Source organism: Amphiprion ocellaris, chromosome 1 (assembly GCF_022539595.1).
Source record: "Amphiprion ocellaris isolate individual 3 ecotype Okinawa chromosome 1, ASM2253959v1, whole genome shotgun sequence".
NCBI classification, from domain to species: Eukaryota; Metazoa; Chordata; class Actinopteri; family Pomacentridae; genus Amphiprion; species Amphiprion ocellaris.
Genome location: NC_072766.1, coordinates 1,629,136 through 1,652,218, shown reverse-complemented (window position 1 = coordinate 1,652,218; position 23,083 = coordinate 1,629,136). Strand labels below are relative to the sequence as shown.

Below are 23,083 nucleotides of genomic sequence, written 5' to 3'. Positions count from 1 at the left end.
AAAACAACAAAACTGTGATAAATAAAAACACAAGTCAGACTCTAACTCTGTCAAATTCAGGATTTCCAAAACTGAATTTAGTTTTATTTTTGTGCCGAGTTACGAAACCTAAACATGAGATTTTTCGGTCAAACTCATGAAATATTAAATCAAAATATCGAGAATAAAAATTAATTTAAAAAATTGATGGCAGTAATTAAAACAAACTTTCAAACTGATGAAAAATGTCAGAAATAATAAACACCTAAGCTTTACTGGCATTTTCATTTTTTTTTTTTTCTGGCAGAGATGGGCTTCCATATGACCATGGAGGCTAAAGCTGTGGTTCTCTGGTCACTCATTGGTCCCATAGAGGTGGTGATGGAGCAGCAGGACCGGGTCTAGCAGCTCCAGGCCCGGGTCTACCAGCTCCAGGCCCGGGTCTACCAGCTCCAGGCCCGGGTCTAGCAGCTCCAGGCCCAGGTTTCCAGCTCCAGGCCCGGGTCTAGCACCTCCAGGACCAGGTCTACCAGCTCCAGGCCCGGGTTTCCAGCTCCAGGCCCGGGTCTACCAGCTCCAGGCCCGGGTTTCCAAGCTCCAGGCCCGGGTCTAGCAGCTCCAGGCCCGGGTTTCCAGCAGCTGAGGCGGATTTGCGCTGATTGTGGCACAGCACCATAATTGATGACCTAATTGAAAGGAGGAGGATGATGATGATGGAGGGGTGGAGGAGGTCACTGAGAGAGAGAGAGAGAGAGAGAGAGAGAGAGAGAGAGAGAGAGAGAGAGAGAGAGAGAGAGAGCTCCAATGAGGGAGAAGTTTACTTGTTCTTCCTCCAGTCCCACAGCTGAGGGCATTGATGTGAGCGCAGAGGCTTTCTGTTTTTTTACGCGCACTTCTTCCCCCATCTACTCACCTTCACACACGGAGCACTAATCCACCTTCTCACCTTTAGTTTTTTAGCGGCTGTGTCTTGTGTTTCCTTTTTTCTTTCTTCCTATTTTTCCTCCTTTTATGAATGATTCTCTCTCGCAGTCCTGCTGCCAAACTCTGCTCGGATTCCTCCTCGTCCAACGCACGACCTCACCTCGGCACATCTTCTCTCCTCAAGCTCCGGCGCCACCAGGACTTCCACTGCAGCTTCAGACGCACTTGGGGGAAATTTCACTCGACGAGGAAGAACCTGATAGTTTGTTCAGCAGCAGCTTCAGCAGCAGCAGCTCAGACCGAAACCATGAGCCTGAAGACAGAGGCAGAGCCGAACAACAACGTTTCAATCGAGGAGGAGGTGAGTTCAGCCAAACTTTGACTTCTACTTCCTACTTTCTCTTTGCCCTTCACTCAAAACTCTCATTTCTGGCCAAACGTTCTCTGTTTTCTAAGTTGTGTTCGTTAAAAGTTCTCTTTTCTGTCCTGACCTTTGCGCTCTGAGTCGTTTTTAAAAGCGGAGCAGTGAATGCGCAATTAGAGGAAAGGCGCACCTCCTGCGGAGCCTCTCAGCTAGCAGGTTTAAAACACGTTTGGGAAAATATTCCGAAGTGTTCTTTTTATTTAACACTTTAACGTTTATTTTTGTGTTCCTGCTTCTTGAGAATGAGCCTCTGTTTAAATTTACGAGTGTTTAGCTGCTAACAATCGGAACACAAAGCTGCTCTTTCCTCCTTTAAAACACCTTTTACTGAAAATTCATTTTTTTATTACTTAAAATCTTATAAATCATATGAAAAGCGTTTTATAGGACTCATACTGCAGAGTTTTTATGAGCACCAAAGCTGTCAAATCCCCCCAAAACACATTTTATATTTAAAAAAAACAAAAAAAAAAAACATCTGAATAAAATAAGCAGAGAGTCTGGATTATAGGAAAATACATTCAATTCAAACTCCAGGGCTGGAATTTGTGAAATATTTTAGTTATTTGATTTTATAGTCCTAAACATCCACATTGAATCCAGGAGGTAAAACCTGACATCATCTCTCCAACCCATCAGATTTCTGAAGCTGAAAATAAAAGTCTGTCCTGCTCCAGTTCTGTAATTTGTCAGTTTAAATCTTAAAGATAAAATCCAGATAGCATTAGTTTCTATTTCTATGTATTTTCTGCGTGTGGCCGGCTGTATTTCCTCCTTAATGACTCCTCACTGAGGGGAGCACCGGCCTGGTGTTGCTCCTCCATTGTTCCCATTGTCTCTTTGACTTTTCTCAGCCCAGCTTCTATTAGATTCTTTTTTTCTCTCCTTCTTTATTAAGAGCAAACAAACTAACGAGGCTCCTTCAGTGGTAATTTAACCATCATGTCGTCCTGTGGGTCAAAATTGACCCATTTTAAAGTTTGAAAATGTGGGGAAAAATATATATGTTCACAGTGAAACTTCTGATGTCCACATTTTCAACATTTTTGGGAAAACTTTGAACTTTTTTTGTGGAAAAAAAAAGAAATGTTAAAAATGTTTCTTAAGAACATTCATAAAAACAAACAAAATCCAATGAATTTCACTGGATTTTGTTTGATTTTATGTGAATGTTCTTAAAGAAAATATTAGACGTTTTACTGATATATATGGAATCACTTTAGATTTTTTAGCATATTTTGGAATATTTTTACTCATTTGTTGAAAATATTTTCTTGCCAAATTTGGGGGATTTTTTTAAAAACAAAACTTACAATGAATTATTGGTATTTTCTTCCTGAAGGTTTTGCAAATTTTCAGAAATTTTGGGGAATTTTTTGCAGAATTTTGGGATTTTTTTCAGACAAGGAAACAATATTTTTTGTTGCCCGTAAATGAGGACAACAGGAGGCTTAACACCATGTGGATCTTTAAAGTTGGGCTCAGACGTCTCCACAGCTTCAGAATGATGAGGGGGAATTAAAACATCTCCAGAGCGTCCAGCTGAGCAGCTTTCAGCCGCTGCATCGCTGCTGAGCAGCACCTGAAACATGCCGGAGGGCCGGCAGGTTGGGGCCACGGGTCAGAGGAAGGAAATGGTGTCACGCTGAGCGCTGTTGTCCAGCGCTGTTCCTCTGGCAGCCCCCATTGTACCGAGGGCCTCCCCACCGGCTGGAACTAATGGGCCCCGCACCGCAATGTTTATCCCCCCCAGCCACAAACAGCCCCGGCCTGGATGAGGAGGCTCCGCCAGGCCTGGATGAGGAGGCTCCGCCAGGCCTGGATGAGGAGGCTCCGCCAGGCCTGGATGAGGAGGCTCCGCCAGGCCTGGATGAGGAGGCTCCGCCAGGCCTGGATGAGGAGGCTCCGCCAGGACCCACCAGGCCTGGATCCTGCAGGCCCGGATCCAGGAAGCTCCACCAGGATCCATCAGGCCTTGATGAGGACCTGAGGGTTGAAGAACGTCTCATGTTCTCTGTCTGGGGCAGGACGTTCTGTTTAAATGGCAGCACGGGATGAATGTGGTGTTTTTAATCCTCAAAGCAGCAATTTCCAACCCGATAGATCTGATAATGTTTTCTAGCCTTTTATTTTTACGTTACTGCCCAATTTTAGGTTTTTCTGACCTTTAAATAATAAAATTACACTGTTTGCTGGAATATTCGCTCTTATTTTACTCTTGAACTTGAGCTTTTGGTCTTTTCTACTCATTAATAATTGTGTTAAATGATGATCTTTGAAGGTCGCTTCACATCCAGCTCAGGTCACACTTAGCTCTCCCTGTTTTTCACACTTATTTGGTCCTTTTTAAAAAAGAAAATCCACAAACCTTCACCTATAAATCTGTTCCCTGCTGATTTCTCTTCTTGTTTTCGCCACATCATGCCCTGAATGTTTAATAATTTCTGTAACTGCTAGTTAACGAGGGTTGAGAGGTGAATTTATTTACAGAACGCCAAATTTTAATAATAATTCAGAGTATTCTGAACTCTGTCTGCAGGTACGAACCCTGTTTGTCAGCGGCCTGCCGGTGGATATCAAACCACGAGAACTTTACCTGCTCTTCAGACCTTTTAAGGTGAGTTTCAACATCTCATATTTCTCCAGAACTAGGATGATGTTTGTTTAGTGATTGTGGAGCTCAGGGAGGAATTTAAAGGTGAATAAATGAAAAAGACTTGATTTGTGGACACTGCTGTGCTGAAATAAATCCAGGAAAGAGTTTGTAAAAAGGACTTTCTGCTCATGGAGGAGCTGAACCTTTATTTTTCGATGTTGAAGCATCTGTTGTTCAGGTGACTTGTGGAAAAATTTTTATTTTCAGTGAAACTTCTGATGTCCACATGTTCAACATTTTTGAGACATTTTTGAACATTTTTTGGTGGAAAGAAATGTTAAGTGTTTTTTTAACAACATTCACACAATTTTTTTGTGTGAATGTTGTTAAAGAAAATAGTAAAAATTTTTACTGATAAATGTCATTTTTAGTATTTTTAGGAATTTTTTCGGAGATTTTTGCTCATTTTTTTGAAAATATTTACAAGAATTTTCTTGCCAAATTTGGGGGATTATTTTTAAATAAAACTTTTAAAGGAAACTTTTAAAGAATTTTTGAGATTTTCTTCCTGAAGGTTTTGCAGATTTTCAGAAGTCTGGGGAATTTTTTTGCTGACTTTTTGGATTTTTTTTTTCAGCCATTTGGTGCCCGTAAATGAAGACAACAGGAGGATTAATATTAGCTCTTCCGTTTTAGCGTTTGATGCTAACAGTAGAAGGTTTATTTCCTTTTGCTCGTCCTTTAATCCAGTCCACATATTTGCATATATGGAAATTAGGCCACATCATTGTACATCTCTTGTTTCCTGGACTCGGCTCCATAAACTCCCTCCCTCCCGTGTCCTAACTAACATTGGAAGCCGTGTCCCTCCACATGGATGCTCTTGTGGAATGTGTAAATGAGTAGCTCTGAGATTGGCCAAAAAATCTTCTCCGTGACCCGGCTCGCCCACTGAGAAGGGAAATCTGTATTTCCTCTCCTAACATTGTGAAAGGCTTCAGGTTGTTAGAACTGTGATGTTTCCTTTTATTCCAGCGGTGGACGAACCCGGTGTGTAAATCCAGAGTTAAACTGGTTCACAGCTTTCTGTTCTTCAGAGGAAATCTTTTAATATTACCTCCGTTCTGCCGCCTTGTTTCTAAACTACTGAGGCTGAATCTGGTTTGGATCACGGCCACTGAAATTTGTTTAATTTTCCGCGGCTGTAAATCAGGATCAGCAGAGATCTAATCTATCAGGAAACCTCCCTCCACTCCTCAGTAACTGATTATTTAACCCTCCTGTTGTCCTCATTTACGGGCACCAAAAAATACTGTTTTCTTGTCTGAAAAAAATCCAAAAATTCGGCAAAAAAATTCAACAAACTTCTGAAAATTTGCAAAACCTTCTGGAAGAAAATTACAATAATTCCTTAAAAGTTTCCCTTAAAAGTTTTATTTTAAAAAAAAAAAAATCCCTCAAATTTGGTAAGAAAATTCTTGTAAATATTTTCAAAAAATGAGTGAAAACCTTCCAAAAAAATCCTAAAAATATCTAAAGTGATTTCATATATATCAGTAAAACTTCAGCGAAATTTGCTGGATTTTGGTTGATTTATTTTTTTTTGTGAAAGTTCTTAAGAAGCATTTTTTACATTTCTTTTTCCCCACCAAAAAATGTTCCAAAATTTCCCGAAAATGTGGACATCAGATGTTTCATTGTGATTTTTTTTTTCCACAATAATTCCTTAAAATTTTCCCTTAAAAGTTTTATTTTAAGAAATCCTCCAAATTTGGCAAGAAAATTCTTGTAAATATTGAAAAAAAGAGTGAAAATCCTCCAAAAAAATCCTAAAAATATCTAAAGTGATTCCATATATATCAGTAAAACTTTTAATAGCGAATTTCAGTGGATTTTGGTTGATTTTTTTTCTGTGAATGTTCTAAAGAAACATTTTTTTTTTAAACATTTCTTTTTTCTCACCAAAAAAATTTTCAAAAATTTCCCAAAAATGTGGAAGTTTTCCACTGTGAAAATACTTTTTTTTCCCCCACATTTTCAAACTTTAAAACAGGTCACTTTTGACCCGCAGGACGACACGAGGGTTAACAACCTGCTGCTGTTTTAAACCAACCTGAGGCTTTATTTGGACGTTAATCTCAGCTTGAAGCCTCCCTGTCCAGCTGAACATTCATGTTCTTCTGTTAGCTGTGAGGACAGATGGTTCATGGGAAGCATGTTCCTTGTTTTACCAGAGCAGCCTCCTGCCAGGTTTCTCTTCATATGTCGAGGCGTTCATGCCTGACTTCCTGCATGTGACTGCAGGGTGGATAATTGGCTATCTTTCTTCCCCACAGGGTTATGAAGGGTCACTGATTAAGTTAACATCAAAACAGGTGAGATCCTTCATCAGTGTTTTAATGCCGTATTTAACACCAGGCAGAGCTGGATCTCTGTAACTTGAAAAATGTAAAAAAAAAAAAAAAAGATCCAGTTTTCTTTGATTTGAACTATAAAACCCAAGGTTTTCTGTGTGTCTGCTGTCTCAGTGTGTTTTCTTCCTTCTGTCCTGCAGCCTGTCGGGTTTGTAACCTTCGACAGTCGATCTGGAGCTGAAGCTGCTAAAAATGCACTAAATGTAAGCATGGAATTATTTCTCCTGTTCATCTCCTCACTGAGTCTTTTACTGTCAGGTTATTTCCCCCTCTTTTATAAAATCTTTTAACCCTCCTGTTGTCCTCATTTACGGGCACTAAAAAATATTGTTTCCTTGTCTGAAAAAAATGCAAAAATTCTGCAAAAAAATTCCCCAAAATTTCTGAAAATTTGCAAAACCTTCAGGAAGAAAACTCCAATAATTCCTTAAAAGTTTTATTTTAAAAAAATCCCCAAAATTTGGCAAGAAAATATTTTCAAAAAAATGAGTAAAAATCTTCCAAAATATCCTAAAAATATCTAAAGTGATTCCATATATATCTGTAAAACTTAATATTTTCTTTAAGAACATTCACATAAAAATCAACCAAAATCCAGCAAAATTCACTGGATTTCGGTTGATTTTTTATGTGAATGTTCTTAAGAAACATTTTTAGCATTTCTTTTTTCCCCACCAAAAAATGTTCAGAGATTTCCCAAAAATGTTGAAAATGTTGAAAATGTGGACATCAGAAGTTTCACTGTGAATTTTTTTTTTTTTTTTCCCCACATTTTCAAACTTTGAATTTGCGAAACCTTCAGGAAGAAAATTCCAATAATTCCTTAAAGGTTTCCCTTAAAAGTTTTATTTGAAAGAATCCTCAAAATTTGGCAAGAAAATTCTTGTAAATATAAAACAAATAGTGAAAATCCTCCAAGAACAACCCTAAAACTTTAAAATGGATCAATTTTGACCTGCAGGACAACACGAGGGTTAATTACTAGACTTGTTCTAACCTTTTTGTTGTTGTTGTTGAAACCTGAAGAAAAAAGAATGATTGGGGGAAAAAACTATTTCTCTCTACTTAAATTTCTCAAAGCCAACCCATTTTGTCTTCTATAATTCAATGGCAGGGCCATTTTTGGAAAGAGGCCAGAATCCCGTAGCCTTTACGGTAGTTTACTTTGACCTTGATACACATCCTTCTAGTCTGGAATAGCCTCCTCATTTTGCATATCACTGCTTTTTACTGTAATTCTCTCTAGCCACATGTGTAGTGTTGATCTGGACACATCTAGCTGTCACAGTAGCCCACGTTGGCAGAATCTAACACTTCTCTGTCATAGCCTTCCACCAGCAGTCACACACAGAAACACACAGAAACACACACACCAGAGACTACTCACCTGCATGTGGGCACAACGCTTAGGGCACCAGAACACAGCAGGGTTTAAGATGATGCTCAGAGCCTCACTGGTGGCCTCCTCTTCTTCCTCGTCTCCTCCTCTTCCTCCTGTTGGATGAGGAATAAAGGGGATGCGGTGTGTTGAAGTATTCCGAGTGCATCCTTCAGCCCCTCTTTTTTTTTTCTTTTCCTTTTTCACAGGGTTTCTGCAGGGCATTAAAAAGCATTAATAGTCATTAAGTTGATTTTGTGAAAATTAAGGCCTTAAATGACATTAAAAATCATTACATTGGATTCTCAGTGGCATTAAAAATTCTTTCTGCAGTTTCAATTAAATATTTGACAATAATAATATAATAATATATAATTATAGACTGCGGTTCGTCAGATATGTACATCTGTGTAAACATGCTGAAGCATTGTGATAGTTGTTCCGGCTAGTCGGGTACAATTGCCAAAAACTGCATGTTTTTAAAGTGTCTGGCAGGCTGGACCAGGTGGAGGAGAGCTGGGAAAAGGGGAAATGTGAATTCCAGCAAAAATGGCTCAAAAAGGTGGATTTCAGAGAATGACTACAGCCTGTTGGTGGTCAGGGGTAGTTTTTTTTGTCGTTTTGTCTTGTTTTTGTCACTTTGTGTCTCGTTTTTGTCACCTTGTGTCTGTTTTTTTCATTTTGTGTCTCGTTTTTGTCATTTTGTGTCTCATTTTTGTCACTTTGTGTCTGGTTTTTGTCATTTTGTGTCTCATTTTTGTCACTTTGTGTTTCGTTTTTGTCATTGTGTGTCTCGTTTTTGTCACTCGGCATCTCGTTTTTGTCGTTTTGTGTCGTTTACCTAATTCCAGCAAACATGGCTCAAAAAGGTGGATTTCAGAGAATGACTGCAGCCTGTTGGTGGTCAGGGGTGGTTTCCAGATTCAGAAATAGTGAAATGTAGGGACAGTTTTCATATAAAAATCATCTTTTAAAAAAACAAATCCGTGTAATTTGTTGTTTGAGTTCTCGGTCATGGCATTAAGATTTTTACAGTCTAGCATTAAAAAGCATTAAATTTGACTGGTTGATATCTGCAGAAATCCTGTTTCATTTTTGAAGCTTTTATTGGTTCAATAAAAGCAGTCAGGAGGAGCAGGGGTGTTTTGGGGGGGGGTTATTTTGCTTTTTAACGCCCAACAAGCTGGGAAGATGCATCCTGAATATGAAACTGTGAGGACAGGAGGCCGTGTGAGACGCCTGAGATAAACCCTCAGACTCAGCCCACCTCCCTTACTATACTATCTCCCCCTTCCTCCCTCCTCCGTCTCTCCCCCCAGGGAATCCGTTTTGACCCCGAAAGCCCCCAGACCCTGCGCTTAGAGTTTGCTAAAGCCAACACGAAGATGGCAAAGAGTAAGCTGATGGCCACACCGAACCCCACAAATATCCACCCCGCTCTAGGAGCTCACTTCATTGCACGGGACCCATGTAAGTTCTACGGCTGCACCACTCCTAGGCTCTCATCCACTCTCACCTCAGTCGCCTGGTTCTTCATTAATCTCAGAACGTCGCGGCGTTCAAGCGTTCCGAGGCGATATCTAACAAACGAAGGACTAACTCACCTCCACATGCATGTGTCATCTCGGTTCTCTGCTTCTGTCAGGCTGAGGAGGTTCTGATGGGGTTAACAGGTTTGTTCGGTTCGGACGGCTGCTTGTTGACGACGCTGTTGAATCAGACCAGATTTTGTATTATTAAACGTTTTACTTACAGTTACAGAATCTAAACAGCATCTTTTCCTCTCACGGTTCCAAACAGAAGTGGGTTAGTTCTCGTCAAACCGGCAGGACTTTTGTGTCTGTGATGAATGCGTCTTGACTGTTCTACGTAGAAATAAAGGGAAGCTAAATCTGGTCCGACGGCTCCTCTAGAGTTGTTCCAGCTCAAACCATCAGTTTCTCCTCAGACATCTTTGATTTGGCTGAAATTTATAGCAAATATATAAAATTTTGATATTCATCCAGATATTTGTGAAATTTTAGTTGATTTATGAAAGACTTTTTAAAAAACTGCCCAATCACCCCGCTTTCAGCACATTTTTATTGCACTTTGACATCTGAAGCCACTTTTGGACGACATCAACTAAAAAATTATTAACCCTCCTGTTGTCCTCATTTATTGGCACCAAAAAATAGTGTTTCCTTGTCTGAAAATGAAAGTGCAAAACCTTCAGGAAGAAAATTCCTTGAAAGTTTCCCTGAAAAGTTTTATTTAAAAAAAAAAAAAAAAAAAGATTGAGAGATTAAACTGTTAGAATAATCACTGTGAAACTGATTCAGACCCCAATGTTGGACAAGTAGATCAAATGGTCTAATTATTAACTTTATTCACTGTTTGCGAACAAGCGCTTCATAATAAAACTATTCTATCGGTTTCATTTTTGATTATTCTGACCTTTGTCTGCATTTAGTTCAAAAAATATCGTTGGTTTTCTTCTGCGTTATCAGTGGATGGTCAAATCTGGTACTTTTCATGAAGGCTTCAGTTCTTCATCCATAATCACAGATGATCTGCTAGTCTAATATTGTCGATTCTGGATTAATGACGTTCACAGTAAAAAGCTGACTATTTCAGTCTTTTATGCTTCATGGTTCCTGACGTCCAAACGTGAAAAAATGTGCTGAAAGTGGGTCGATGGGAAATTTTAACTAAAACTATATAGGAAAGTATTTGATGTTTGGATCTAAAGCAGGAGAGTCAAACTCTTAGTCCAGGTTCCACATTCAGTCCAGCCTGATCTCCAGTGGACCGGACCAGTAAAACCACAGCAGAAGAACCTAGAAATAACCACAACGGTTCCTTTGTTTCAGTGCAAAAAAAGTAGATTCTGAAAATGTTCACATTTAAGGAATTATCTTTTTACAAAACATCATGAACAACCTGAAATTTCTTAAGAAAAATAAGTTCAATTTCACCAACATTCAGCCTCAGTTTATCATTTCCACATTACAACTTCCAGATCACAGAGTGTCTACAAAGGAACACAACATTTAGTCACAGCTATCTGGAACTGAATGATGTAGTATTTTACTTAATGATTTTAAGAAAATGACAAAAGTCAGACAAAATATTACAAAAATCAGATGCAAAACAACAAACGAGACACAAAATGACAAAAAACGAGACAAGCGATACCAGACAAAACAAAAAAGAGACAAAAAAATTTGACAAAAAAATTACGAAGCGACAAAAAAATGGACAAACAACAAAAGTGAGACAAAAAATTTGTCACAAACAAACCAAAAAATGACAAAAGGTGAACAACAAAACAACAAAAAAGTAGACTAACGACGCAAGTAAGACAAAAACACAAAACAATAGAAAGCATCAAATAAAGCAAAACACAAAATGACAAAAATAAGAGAAAAACACAAGCAAGACAAAAACGAGAAACAAAATGACAAAAACATGAGACAAACGACAAAACTCAGACAAAAAAAACAACAAACGGACAAAATATTACAAAAATGAGACACAAAATGACAAAAGAACAATCTAGTATTTTACTTTCGGATCCAAACAACTTGTCATGGTCTAGAAATGATTTTAAATTTATAGTTTTACTAATTTACAATGTGCAGTTAATGTCTTCTCAGGAATTTTTACACTTTGAGGGCCGGATTTGGACCCTCTGGAGGACCGCTTTTGGCCCACGGACCGCATATTTGAAACCCCTTATTTACAGTTTCACAGATACTGTTTTAACTCTTTGATGCACAACATGGGTCAAAAGTGACACAAATTCAATGGAAAATGTGTCTCTTGACCCACGCCGTGCACCTAAGGGTTAAATACCGATCGTTTGATATAATAGTTTGAAGTAAATGAGATGTTTGAGCAGAATGATGATCTGAGATGGAATGAGCCTCCTGTAATTAATCTTCTTCTTTCAGCAATAGAAAGCGTTCATTCAGTTCATCAGCAGTCGGTAGTAAAACTGAACGATGACGCAACATCTCCTCTCCGTGTTTTAGTCCACATTTTCAGCCTGTGTTGATGCTTCGCTGATGCTCGGACAGGTCAGTCAGCTCTTTGTTTCCTCCAGATGACCTGACGGGGGCAGCACTGATCCCAGCGTCCCCAGATGCCTGGACCCCGTACCCCCTGTACACCACGGAGCTGACCCCCGGCCTCCCCCACGCTGCCTTCACTTACCCAGCAGCCGCCGCCGCTGCTGCCGCCCTCCACGCCCAGGTGAGGGACCAACCGGTGTGTGTTCTTCTTCTTCTTCTCTTCTCGTAGCCTTCAGTGAACGTTCAGCTCTGATGTTACAGGAAGTTTGAACGGAGACGCTGAATTAACGAGCACCTGTCAGCATGCATGGTTGACTTAAAGCTTAATTTCTCTAAAAGTAGCAGTGTGCAGGTGTTTTAACCCTCCTGTTGTCTTCATTTACGGGCACCAAAAAATATTGTTTCCTTGTCTGAAAAAATCCAGAAAATTCAGGAAAAAAAATTCCCCAAATTTCTGAAAATTTACAAAACCTTCAGGAAGAAAATTCCAATAATTCCTTAAAAGTTTCCCTTAAAAATTTTATTTTAAAAAAATCCCCCAATTTTGGCAAAAAAATTCTTGTAAATATTTTCAAAAAATGACCAAAAATCTTCCCAAAAAATCCTAAAAATATCTAAAGTGATTCCATATATATCAGTAAAACTTCAAATATTTTCTTTAAGAACATTCACAAAAAAAAATCTACCAAAATCCAGTGAAATTCGCTGGATTTTGGTTGATTTTTATGTGAATTTTCTTAAACATTTTCAACATTTATTTGTTCCGCCAAAAAATGTTCAAAAATTTCCCAAAAATGTGGACATCAGAAGTTTCACTGTGAAAATCTGTATTTTTTCCACATTTTCAAACTTTAAAACGGGTCAGTTTTGACCTGCAGGACGACACGAGGGTTAATTTCACTGTTTGTCCAATTCAGCTGCAACAAGTTGAGTTTGAGGGATGATGTGTAATCCTAGAACCAGATGAGCAAATTAAAAGCAGAACAACAGTCCCTGTGGTCCCCTATCGTCCCCCTGTGGTCCCCCTGTGGTCTCCTATTGTCCCCCTGTGGTCCCCCTGTGGTCTCCTATTGTCCCCCTGTGGTCCCCCTGTGGTCTCCTATTGTCCCCCTGTGGTCCCCCTGTGGTCTCCTATTGTCCCCCTGTGGTCCCCCTGTGGTCTCCTATTGTCCCCCTGTGGTCTCCTATTGTCCCCCTGTGGTCTTCTATCGTCCACCTAATTCCAGCAAACATGGCTCAAAAAGGTGGATTTCAGAGAATGACTGCAGCCTGTTGGTGGTCAGGGGTGGTTTCCAGATTCAGAAATAGTGAAATGTAGGGACAGTTTTCATATAAAAATCATCTTTTAAAAAAACAAATCCGTGTAATTTGTTGTTTGAGTTCTCGGTCATGGCATTAAGATTTTTACAGTCTAGCATTAAAAAGCATTAAATTTGACTGGGTTGATATCTGCAGAAATCCTGTTTCATTTTTGAAGCTTTTATTGGTTCAATAAAAGCAGTCAGGAGGAGCAGGGGTGTTTTGGGGGGGGGGTTATTTTGCTTTTTAACGCCCAACAAGCTGGGAAGATGCATCCTGAATATGAAACTGTGAGGACAGGAGGCCGTGTGAGACGCCTGAGATAAACCCTCAGACTCAGCCCACCTCCCTTACTATACTATCTCCCCCTTCCTCCCTCCTCCGTCTCTCCCCCCAGGGAATCCGTTTTGACCCCGAAAGCCCCCAGACCCTGCGCTTAGAGTTTGCTAAAGCCAACACGAAGATGGCAAAGAGTAAGCTGATGGCCACACCGAACCCCACAAATATCCACCCCGCTCTAGGAGCTCACTTCATTGCACGGGACCCATGTAAGTTCTACGGCTGCACCACTCCTAGGCTCTCATCCACTCTCACCTCAGTCGCCTGGTTCTTCATTAATCTCAGAACGTCGCGGCGTTCAAGCGTTCCGAGGCGATATCTAACAAACGAAGGACTAACTCACCTCCACATGCATGTGTCATCTCGGTTCTCTGCTTCTGTCAGGCTGAGGAGGTTCTGATGGGGTTAACAGGTTTGTTCGGTTCGGACGGCTGCTTGTTGACGACGCTGTTGAATCAGACCAGATTTTGTATTATTAAACGTTTTACTTACAGTTACAGAATCTAAACAGCATCTTTTCCTCTCACGGTTCCAAACAGAAGTGGGTTAGTTCTCGTCAAACCGGCAGGACTTTTGTGTCTGTGATGAATGCGTCTTGACTGTTCTACGTAGAAATAAAGGGAAGCTAAATCTGGTCCGACGGCTCCTCTAGAGTTGTTCCAGCTCAAACCATCAGTTTCTCCTCAGACATCTTTGATTTGGCTGAAATTTATAGCAAATATATAAAATTTTGATATTCATCCAGATATTTGTGAAATTTTAGTTGATTTATGAAAGACTTTTTAAAAAACTGCCCAATCACCCCGCTTTCAGCACATTTTTATTGCACTTTGACATCTGAAGCCACTTTTGGACGACATCAACTAAAAAATTATTAACCCTCCTGTTGTCCTCATTTATTGGCACCAAAAAATAGTGTTTCCTTGTCTGAAAATGAAAGTGCAAAACCTTCAGGAAGAAAATTCCTTGAAAGTTTCCCTGAAAAGTTTTATTTAAAAAAAAAAAAAAAAAAAGATTGAGAGATTAAACTGTTAGAATAATCACTGTGAAACTGATTCAGACCCCAATGTTGGACAAGTAGATCAAATGGTCTAATTATTAACTTTATTCACTGTTTGCGAACAAGCGCTTCATAATAAAACTATTCTATCGGTTTCATTTTTGATTATTCTGACCTTTGTCTGCATTTAGTTCAAAAAATATCGTTGGTTTTCTTCTGCGTTATCAGTGGATGGTCAAATCTGGTACTTTTCATGAAGGCTTCAGTTCTTCATCCATAATCACAGATGATCTGCTAGTCTAATATTGTCGATTCTGGATTAATGACGTTCACAGTAAAAAGCTGACTATTTCAGTCTTTTATGCTTCATGGTTCCTGACGTCCAAACGTGAAAAAATGTGCTGAAAGTGGGTCGATGGGAAATTTTAACTAAAACTATATAGGAAAGTATTTGATGTTTGGATCTAAAGCAGGAGAGTCAAACTCTTAGTCCAGGTTCCACATTCAGTCCAGCCTGATCTCCAGTGGACCGGACCAGTAAAACCACAGCAGAAGAACCTAGAAATAACCACAACGGTTCCTTTGTTTCAGTGCAAAAAAAGTAGATTCTGAAAATGTTCACATTTAAGGAATTATCTTTTTACAAAACATCATGAACAACCTGAAATTTCTTAAGAAAAATAAGTTCAATTTCACCAACATTCAGCCTCAGTTTATCATTTCCACATTACAACTTCCAGATCACAGAGTGTCTACAAAGGAACACAACATTTAGTCACAGCTATCTGGAACTGAATGATGTAGTATTTTACTTAATGATTTTAAGAAAATGACAAAAGTCAGACAAAATATTACAAAAATCAGATGCAAAACAACAAACGAGACACAAAATGACAAAAAAACGAGACAAGCGATACCAGACAAAACAAAAAAGAGACAAAAAAATTTGACAAAAAAATTACGAAGCGACAAAAAAATGGACAAACAACAAAAGTGAGACAAAAAATTTGTCACAAACAAACCAAAAAATGACAAAAGGTGAACAACAAAACAACAAAAAAGTAGACCAACGACGCAAGTAAGACAAAAACACAAAACAATAGAAAGCATCAAATAAAGCAAAACACAAAATGACAAAAATAAGAGAAAAACACAAGCAAGACAAAAACGAGAAACAAAATGACAAAAACATGAGACAAACGACAAAACTCAGACAAAAAAAACAAACGGACAAAATATTACAAAAATGAGACACAAAATGACAAAAGAACAATCTAGTATTTTACTTTCTGATCCAAACAACTTGTCATGGTCTAGAAATGATTTTAAATTTATAGTTTTACTAATTTACAATGTGCAGTTAATGTCTTCTCAGGAATTTTTACACTTTGAGGGCCGGATTTGGACCCTCTGGAGGACCGCTTTTGGCCCACGGACCGCATATTTGAAACCCCTTATTTACAGTTTCACAGATACTGTTTTAACTCTTTGATGCACAACATGGGTCAAAAGTGACACAAATTCAATGGAAAATGTGTCTCTTGACCCACGCCGTGCACCTAAGGGTTAAATACCGATCGTTTGATATAATAGTTTGAAGTAAATGAGATGTTTGAGCAGAATGATGATCTGAGATGGAATGAGCCTCCTGTAATTAATCTTCTTCTTTCAGCAATAGAAAGCGTTCATTCAGTTCATCAGCAGTCGGTAGTAAAACTGAACGATGACGCAACATCTCCTCTCCGTGTTTTAGTCCACATTTTCAGCCTGTGTTGATGCTTCGCTGATGCTCGGACAGGTCAGTCAGCTCTTTGTTTCCTCCAGATGACCTGACGGGGGCAGCACTGATCCCAGCGTCCCCAGATGCCTGGACCCCGTACCCCCTGTACACCACGGAGCTGACCCCCGGCCTCCCCCACGCTGCCTTCACTTACCCAGCAGCCGCCGCCGCTGCTGCCGCCCTCCACGCCCAGGTGAGGGACCAACCGGTGTGTGTTCTTCTTCTTCTTCTCTTCTCGTAGCCTTCAGTGAACGTTCAGCTCTGATGTTACAGGAAGTTTGAACGGAGACGCTGAATTAACGAGCACCTGTCAGCATGCATGGTTGACTTAAAGCTTAATTTCTCTAAAAGTAGCAGTGTGCAGGTGTTTTAACCCTCCTGTTGTCTTCATTTACGGGCACCAAAAAATATTGTTTCCTTGTCTGAAAAAATCCAGAAAATTCAGGAAAAAAAATTCCCCAAATTTCTGAAAATTTACAAAACCTTCAGGAAGAAAATTCCAATAATTCCTTAAAAGTTTCCCTTAAAAATTTTATTTTAAAAAAATCCCCCAATTTTGGCAAAAAAATTCTTGTAAATATTTTCAAAAAATGACCAAAAATCTTCCCAAAAAATCCTAAAAATATCTAAAGTGATTCCATATATATCAGTAAAACTTCAAATATTTTCTTTAAGAACATTCACAAAAAAAAATCTACCAAAATCCAGTGAAATTCGCTGGATTTTGGTTGATTTTTATGTGAATTTTCTTAAACATTTTCAACATTTATTTGTTCCGCCAAAAAATGTTCAAAAATTTCCCAAAAATGTGGACATCAGAAGTTTCACTGTGAAAATCTGTATTTTTTCCACATTTTCAAACTTTAAAACGGGTCAGTTTTGACCTGCAGGACGACACGAGGGTTAATTTCACTGTTTGTCCAATTCAGCTGCAACAAGTTGAGTTTGAGGGATGATGTGTAATCCTAGAACCAGATGAGCAAATTAAAAGCAGAACAACAGTCCCTGTGGTCCCCTATCGTCCCCCTGTGGTCCCCCTGTGGTCTCCTATTGTCCCCCTGTGGTCCCCCTGTGGTCTCCTATTGTCCCCCTGTGGTCCCCCTGTGGTCTCCTATTGTCCCCCTGTGGTCCCCCTGTGGTCTCCTATTGTCCCCCTGTGGTCTCCTATTGTCCCCCTGTGGTCTTCTATCGTCCCCCTGTGGTCCCCTATCGTCCCCCTGTGGTCCCCCTGTGGTCCCCTATCGTCCCCCTGTGGTCCCCCTGTGGTCCCCCTGTGGTCTCCTATTGTCCCCCTGTGGTCCCCCTGTGGTCTCCTATTGTCCCCCTGTGGTCCCCCTGTGGTCTCCTATTGTCCCCCTGTGGTCCCCCTGTGGTCTCCTATTGTCCCCCTGTGGTCTCCTATTGTCCCCCTGTGGTCTCCTATTGTCCCCCTGTGGTCTCCTATTGTCCCCCTGTGGTCCCCCTGTGGTCTCCTATTGTCCCCCTGTGGTCTCCTATTGTCCCCCTGTGGTCTCCTATCGTCCCCCTGTGGTCCCCTATCGTCCCCCTGTGGTCCCCCTGTGGTCCCCCTGTGGTCTCCTATCGTCCCCCTGAGGTCTCCCTGAAGTCCCCCTGTGGTCCCCTGAGGTATTACAACAACAGCAGAGGTGTGGAGTCGACCAGCGTCCAGTCTGAGTTATTATTGGATGCTCATCTCATGCCAGGTCTTAATGCTATGAAGCGTCCTCTAATAAAAGATGTGGAGAACGTCTGGACAGTGGAGATGATGCAGTGAAACCTGAGACCTCCAGGCGCTTCTCTTAGATTCCTCTGTGGGTTTTTATCGTCTTTTTGGTTTGTGGATGAGAAAGATACTGAAGGTTTTCTTTAAAGGAGCTCCTGCTGCTGTTTTCTCAGTGCTGCACTAAAACACCGTGTTTTTAGTCTGAAGCTGGACTCAAGAAGGAATTATTATAAAATGTGTTTTTTTGCCTTCATGTAAAGTTTTATCCCGACTAGGAACAGGTGCAAGGTTTATTTACAGAAGACTGACTGTGATCCTCTGAACCCCAAAACTCACCAGCAAAAGTGTCTAAAATATTAAATAAAAATGAGCCAGACACTGTAAAACCAGAACACTCCTTTAACAAACCTGCTGTTCTGTTGGAAGAACTTAATAAAGTCACATTTAAAATTAATCAAAAATAAACCATTGGCTCGTAAAAAAGCTAAAAATTCTGCGCTAACTGACAAACCCATGAAGCCATACAGCCACATGACAAACATTCAAGGATTTATTTATTTACTTTTTGGCCTGAACCAGGTTTAACTGCAGGCTGTGTAATTTGTGAACAGGAAAATATAATCTGTAGAGCCTCCGTTTGTTCCACTTTTTGGTATTTTTTGTGCTGTTTTCTATTTTTGAGTTGTCTCTGCTTCTAGCCACAGCTGTGATGTTTTCAGGAGGTGCAGGATTTCATATTGCAGTAAAACATGAACTCCCAGTGAGTAGAAATAGAGTAAAATACCCAGAAACTCCTGGAGTTCAGAGGGTTAACATGCTGCCGGCGATGGAGTCTAAAATCAGTTTCATTTTGGACCTAACATCAGTTTAACCCTCATGTGGTCTTCAGATCCTGTACGCTCCCCTCCACTGAGCCTCTAAAATAAAGTGGTTTAATTGAATTTTCAAAACCCCAAAATCTATTTTACATGAAGAAACAACCTGTCATGCATTACACTTTATGAATGTCTGGGTTTTCCCTCTTCACAGGGCAGAACAGCTGGATTTAATCAGGGGACACCACTCGTTTTTAATACGTTGCACACGTTTTAACTGTCTTCTTTGCTGAAGTAGAGGTTCATCACTATTTTTGCTGCTAATGGTACTGCATAGGTGTAACATTATTTTTAGCAAGACATGGTACCAGAAATGTGCAGAAAGTATCCTTAAATGCATTTTTTGGAGGAAAACTACATACTGTACAATGGAATTCAACAACAAAAACTCAATCGTAATCTTCTCACGTCTTTTGAATCATTGCTCCCACCCACGAGGAGCATGACTGATGACAATAATTAAAATATAATAGATACAATCTTGGAGGCAGTGTTTCACTTTTTCTGATGTTGGAATCACTTTAGGAAGTCATTGGATGTCAAGTTGAAAAACGGTCATTTAGGGGTTTTCTCTGCTAATAAACATAGTGGACATAGAGGACAACACGAGGGTTGATTTTGAATCTGGTTTGCTAAACTCAGTCTGAACATGGCGACTGCTGTAAATGGGATTCTTAATCAGCTGTGGGAGAATCGGGTGCAGGAATGGGTGCAGAGTGTTTACGCTACAGTCTAAACGCTGGCAGTGGGCGGGGCTTTCTGGTAACAATAGCAATGGAAAATATTTGTGTGGTTGGGTCACTTAAAGTTCATAGTTGGCTAACTTCCTCCTGTAAAGCAGGGAGTGCTGCAGCGAGGTGGGCAGATACCGGCCGTCTGTCGGACACCAGAGACTGAGGAATGTGAAGCATTTGCTTGGAGAAATTGTCAGACTCTGATGGGCTTCTCTGGAGGTGCCAACTTACCGTCCACGTTCCTGTTGGAACATAAGCTGAGCGGGTAGCAGCACAACAGGCCTTCTAATTGCATTCTGATGATAGATCCCTAAAACGCCCTGATCCCTAAATGACCGGCGGCCCGTCAGCTGGACCGACACGGCAAATGTCAGAAACAACTGTTGAGCTGAGCAGAGACCTGGTTCTGGTTCAGTCACAGGTGTGGACATGTTGAACACATGGAGAGCTTCTCCACATGTCCCTTAATTATTCCACCACTATTGTCCTCAGTGAGTTCTGTGACCCACATTCCCACGGCTTCAGAGAGCGGGGCTTAAAGGGCCAGCCCTCCTCACCGGCCCGTAGACGGAAACCTGTTAATGGATGAAATCTCAAGTCTTCTGGTTCTGGTGTACATGACTGTGTTTGTGTTTCTTTAGATGCGCTGGTACCCTACTCCCTCTGAGACTTCCCAGCCTGGATGGAAGTCCCGGCAGTTTTGTTAGATATTTAGTGAGTAACCTTTGGTCAAACCGTGTTTTTCTTCTTTTAGTCCACTCCACCCACCATCCTCTGACCTGCTGTCAAACCAACACAATGTTTAACTGGAAACTACAGAAGTGAAAATGCTTGAAAGACTGATTTTGTGTTTAAAGGAGAAGGCTGGAAGTGAATTCTGTCAAAAGATCCACACATTAACCCTCGTGTCGTCCTGCGGGTCAAAATTAACCCATTTTAAAGTTCGAAAATGTGGAAAAAAATATTCTCACAGTTATAAATTCCACATTTTCAACATTTTTGGGGAAATCTTTGAACATTTTTTTGGTGGAAAAAAATTTTTAAAAAGTATTTTCTTTAAGAACATTCACAAAAAATCAACCAACATCCAGTGAATTTTACTGGATTTTGATTGATTTTTTTTTTTTTTAAATGTAAATGTTCCTAAAGAAAATATTAGAAGTTTTACTGATATATATGGAATCACTAGATATTTTTAGGATTTTTTTTGGTAGATTTTTACTCATTTTTTGAAAATATTTACAAGAATTTTCTTGCCAAATTTGGGGAATTTTTTAAAAATACAACTGTTAGGAATTATTGGAATTTTCTTCGTGAAGGTTTTGCAAATTTTCAGAAATTTGGGGGATTTTTTTTGCAGATTTTTTGGGATTTTTTTCAGACAACGAAACAATATTTTTTGGTTTCTGTAAATGAGGACAACAGGAGGGTTAATCAGGACTTCCCCAAACTCGGCCTCCAACCGTCATCTAAAAAAGGCTTTCAGCTCCTGAAACATCTGTACACTGGGATTTTTAGCAAACTTTCTTTTTCTTCTGGTTTCTGTCACTCTTCGTTTGGATTAACATCTGTGTTTGAAATGTGCTGCCTCACCTTTTTCCTCAGACACTTTTCATTTGCAAATTAACTCACATTTGATGCATGAGTGAGTTTTTACAGCGTCAACAAGGAAAATGGCATCTAGAGAAGAAGTCTGGATGCTGTTTTTGGTAAATGTTGGGCTTTAGGATGCTCGGTACGATCACTTCAAAGTAGTTTTTGGCATATTCTTGGTAATTCGTAAAAGAAAAATGTTGGATTTCAGCAGATTGACCTTTTAAAGCAGTGATGAAGCTCATTTCTCTGCCGTAGACTCTGATCTAATCTAGCGTTGAATGTCATCAGATGTTTTAATCTGGTCCACAGTAAATCCACTACTCTTTGGTTTCTGTTTAAAAACTTGCAGTTTTAGGGAATTGGAGTCATTTTTCTAAATGAACTATGAATGCGAGTCGTGTTTAGAGTCGGTTTGGAGCCGAGGCCACGGAAACCACAGACAGAATAACGCCAGCTTTATCCTTTTAAAACTCACTTTGTTTGAAATGAAAGATGAAGCGGCATGTTTGGACTAACTGGTGTTTCTCTTCTCCCGTTTCCCTCCAGGCCTCTGGAAACCACACCTTTGTCCAGCTGAAGTGAGGTTTGCCAAGCTCTTCATTAATTTAATCAGGTTTATTTAATGGACAGATGTGCATTATTATAAACAAACAGTATTTATATCTCCTCCCGATTGTCTCTGGGGGGAGTCTGAGTTAAAACCATCTTGCTGTCGACAATCTAAGCTCATCCTTGGCAACTATTGCGGTACCATCTTAGCACTTCAAAATAAAAGCCTCATGCAAAACCCGTTCAAACTCCATGGATCATACTTGCTGAGGGAAAATTGCCGCATTGTTAAGCTAGTCCTTCCTCGGGTCGCCGCTGCTCTGGGGGGTTTAGAAGCGTTAAGAGTCATTGCATGTTCAAGTCTTTTTGGCATGAATTTAGAACGCAGAGTTCTGTGTATCCTAATTTTCTTAGTGTTTGTGTTGCCGTGTTCTCGGCCTAGACAGCGACATGTTTTGTTTTCTGTAGAACCTTGGTCTTACCTCTGTGGACGCTAGGCTGTTGTGTAAATGGCTTATCTCGCATGGACCTTGTGAATGCATCCCTGACGTTCTGACAATCCCAGTCCTGATGATCATATCAATGTCTGTCATTATTTGAGCAAAAAAGGAAAGTACAGATGTTCTTGTACTTCTTTTTGCGTAATGTATATTTATGCATTTTTGTGCAACTAAATAATGAACCTGTATAAGTTGGATGTTTAGTCGTCTCTTGTGTTCTTTGGTGTTAATTTTTGATCCTATAATCCTGTTGAAGTAGTTTTAAAGAAGAAAAAGTGCAATTTGTTTAAAGGGGAAGTGGGTATCTGTCAAAATAAAATAAAAAAAATAAACGGAAGTATTCTGAAGGTGGCTTGTGCCATTCTGCTAACATGAGATTGCTGTAAAACGATCTTTCCAGAATGTGAAACTGGACTACAAACGTGAAGGGTTGCTTTTTGGGGGCCATTTTGAAATGGGAAGCAGGATTAGACTGATGGAGGAATTTAGTTTGTGGTTTAGAAACATGTTTGTCTTTGTATCTGCTGTGCATAAGATGTAAAACAAAAAAAAAAACAATAATCCCATCTTATGAATAAAAGAAGTGAATGCATATCTCTGGGCATCTGTCATTCATCGCTGCGGCGACCAATCAAAGCTAAACGCTCACAGAACTGTGGACATCAGATGTTGGCATCAATAATTCAGCTTTTCATTTGTAATGCACCGCTGCATTAGTGTCTGTTTGCATCATGTGTGGCTCTGACCTCCACTCTCTGCCCTCATGAGCCGGTGAGAAGCTCAGCCGAGCGTGAGGATCCTCCAGAGACTCCTGAGTGGCTGTTTTCAGTACGACTGGTTAACATGTGGCCATGCTGGGATAATTAAGTTCAACACGCTGAGTTTACAACATCTGACACAAGACGGCTTCATCACGGC

The 23,083-nt window shown here is 40.0% G+C and overlaps 1 protein-coding gene across 2 annotated transcripts; it reads left to right on the top strand.

Annotated features, from left to right (window-relative positions):
- The first annotated feature begins 802 nt into the window (after nt 1-802).
- On the top strand, nt 803-22,757 carry LOC111564421 (RNA-binding protein, mRNA-processing factor 2a). Of its 2 annotated transcripts, XM_055009433.1 has the most exons (8): nt 806-1,264; nt 3,867-3,944; nt 6,260-6,298; nt 6,478-6,540; nt 9,035-9,185; nt 11,803-11,951; nt 20,162-20,234; nt 21,663-22,757. In XM_055009433.1, exons 1-7 carry the CDS (start codon nt 995-997, stop codon nt 20,225-20,227), a joined length of 816 nt encoding a protein of 271 aa, XP_054865408.1. In that variant the 5' UTR covers nt 806-994; the 3' UTR covers nt 20,228-20,234; nt 21,663-22,757. The 2 variants fall into 2 exon arrangements, with proteins under 2 accessions (XP_054865402.1, XP_054865408.1); XM_055009427.1 differs by lacking the exons at nt 6,260-6,298; nt 6,478-6,540; nt 20,162-20,234; nt 21,663-22,757 and having other exon boundaries at nt 803-1,264; nt 11,803-12,911.
- Nucleotides 22,758-23,083: the final 326 nt, after the last annotated feature.

Coding starts and splice junctions, on each gene's coding strand:
- LOC111564421 (XM_055009433.1), top strand. CDS start 995: ATGATTCTCTCTCGCAGTCCTGCTGCCAAACTCTGCTCGGATTCCTCC. Junction 6,299..6,477: donor TTAAGTTAACATCAAAACAG/GTGAGATCCTTC, acceptor TCTGTCCTGCAG/CCTGTCGGGTTTGTAACCTT. Junction 6,541..9,034: donor CTGCTAAAAATGCACTAAAT/GTAAGCATGGAA, acceptor CTCTCCCCCCAG/GGAATCCGTTTTGACCCCGA.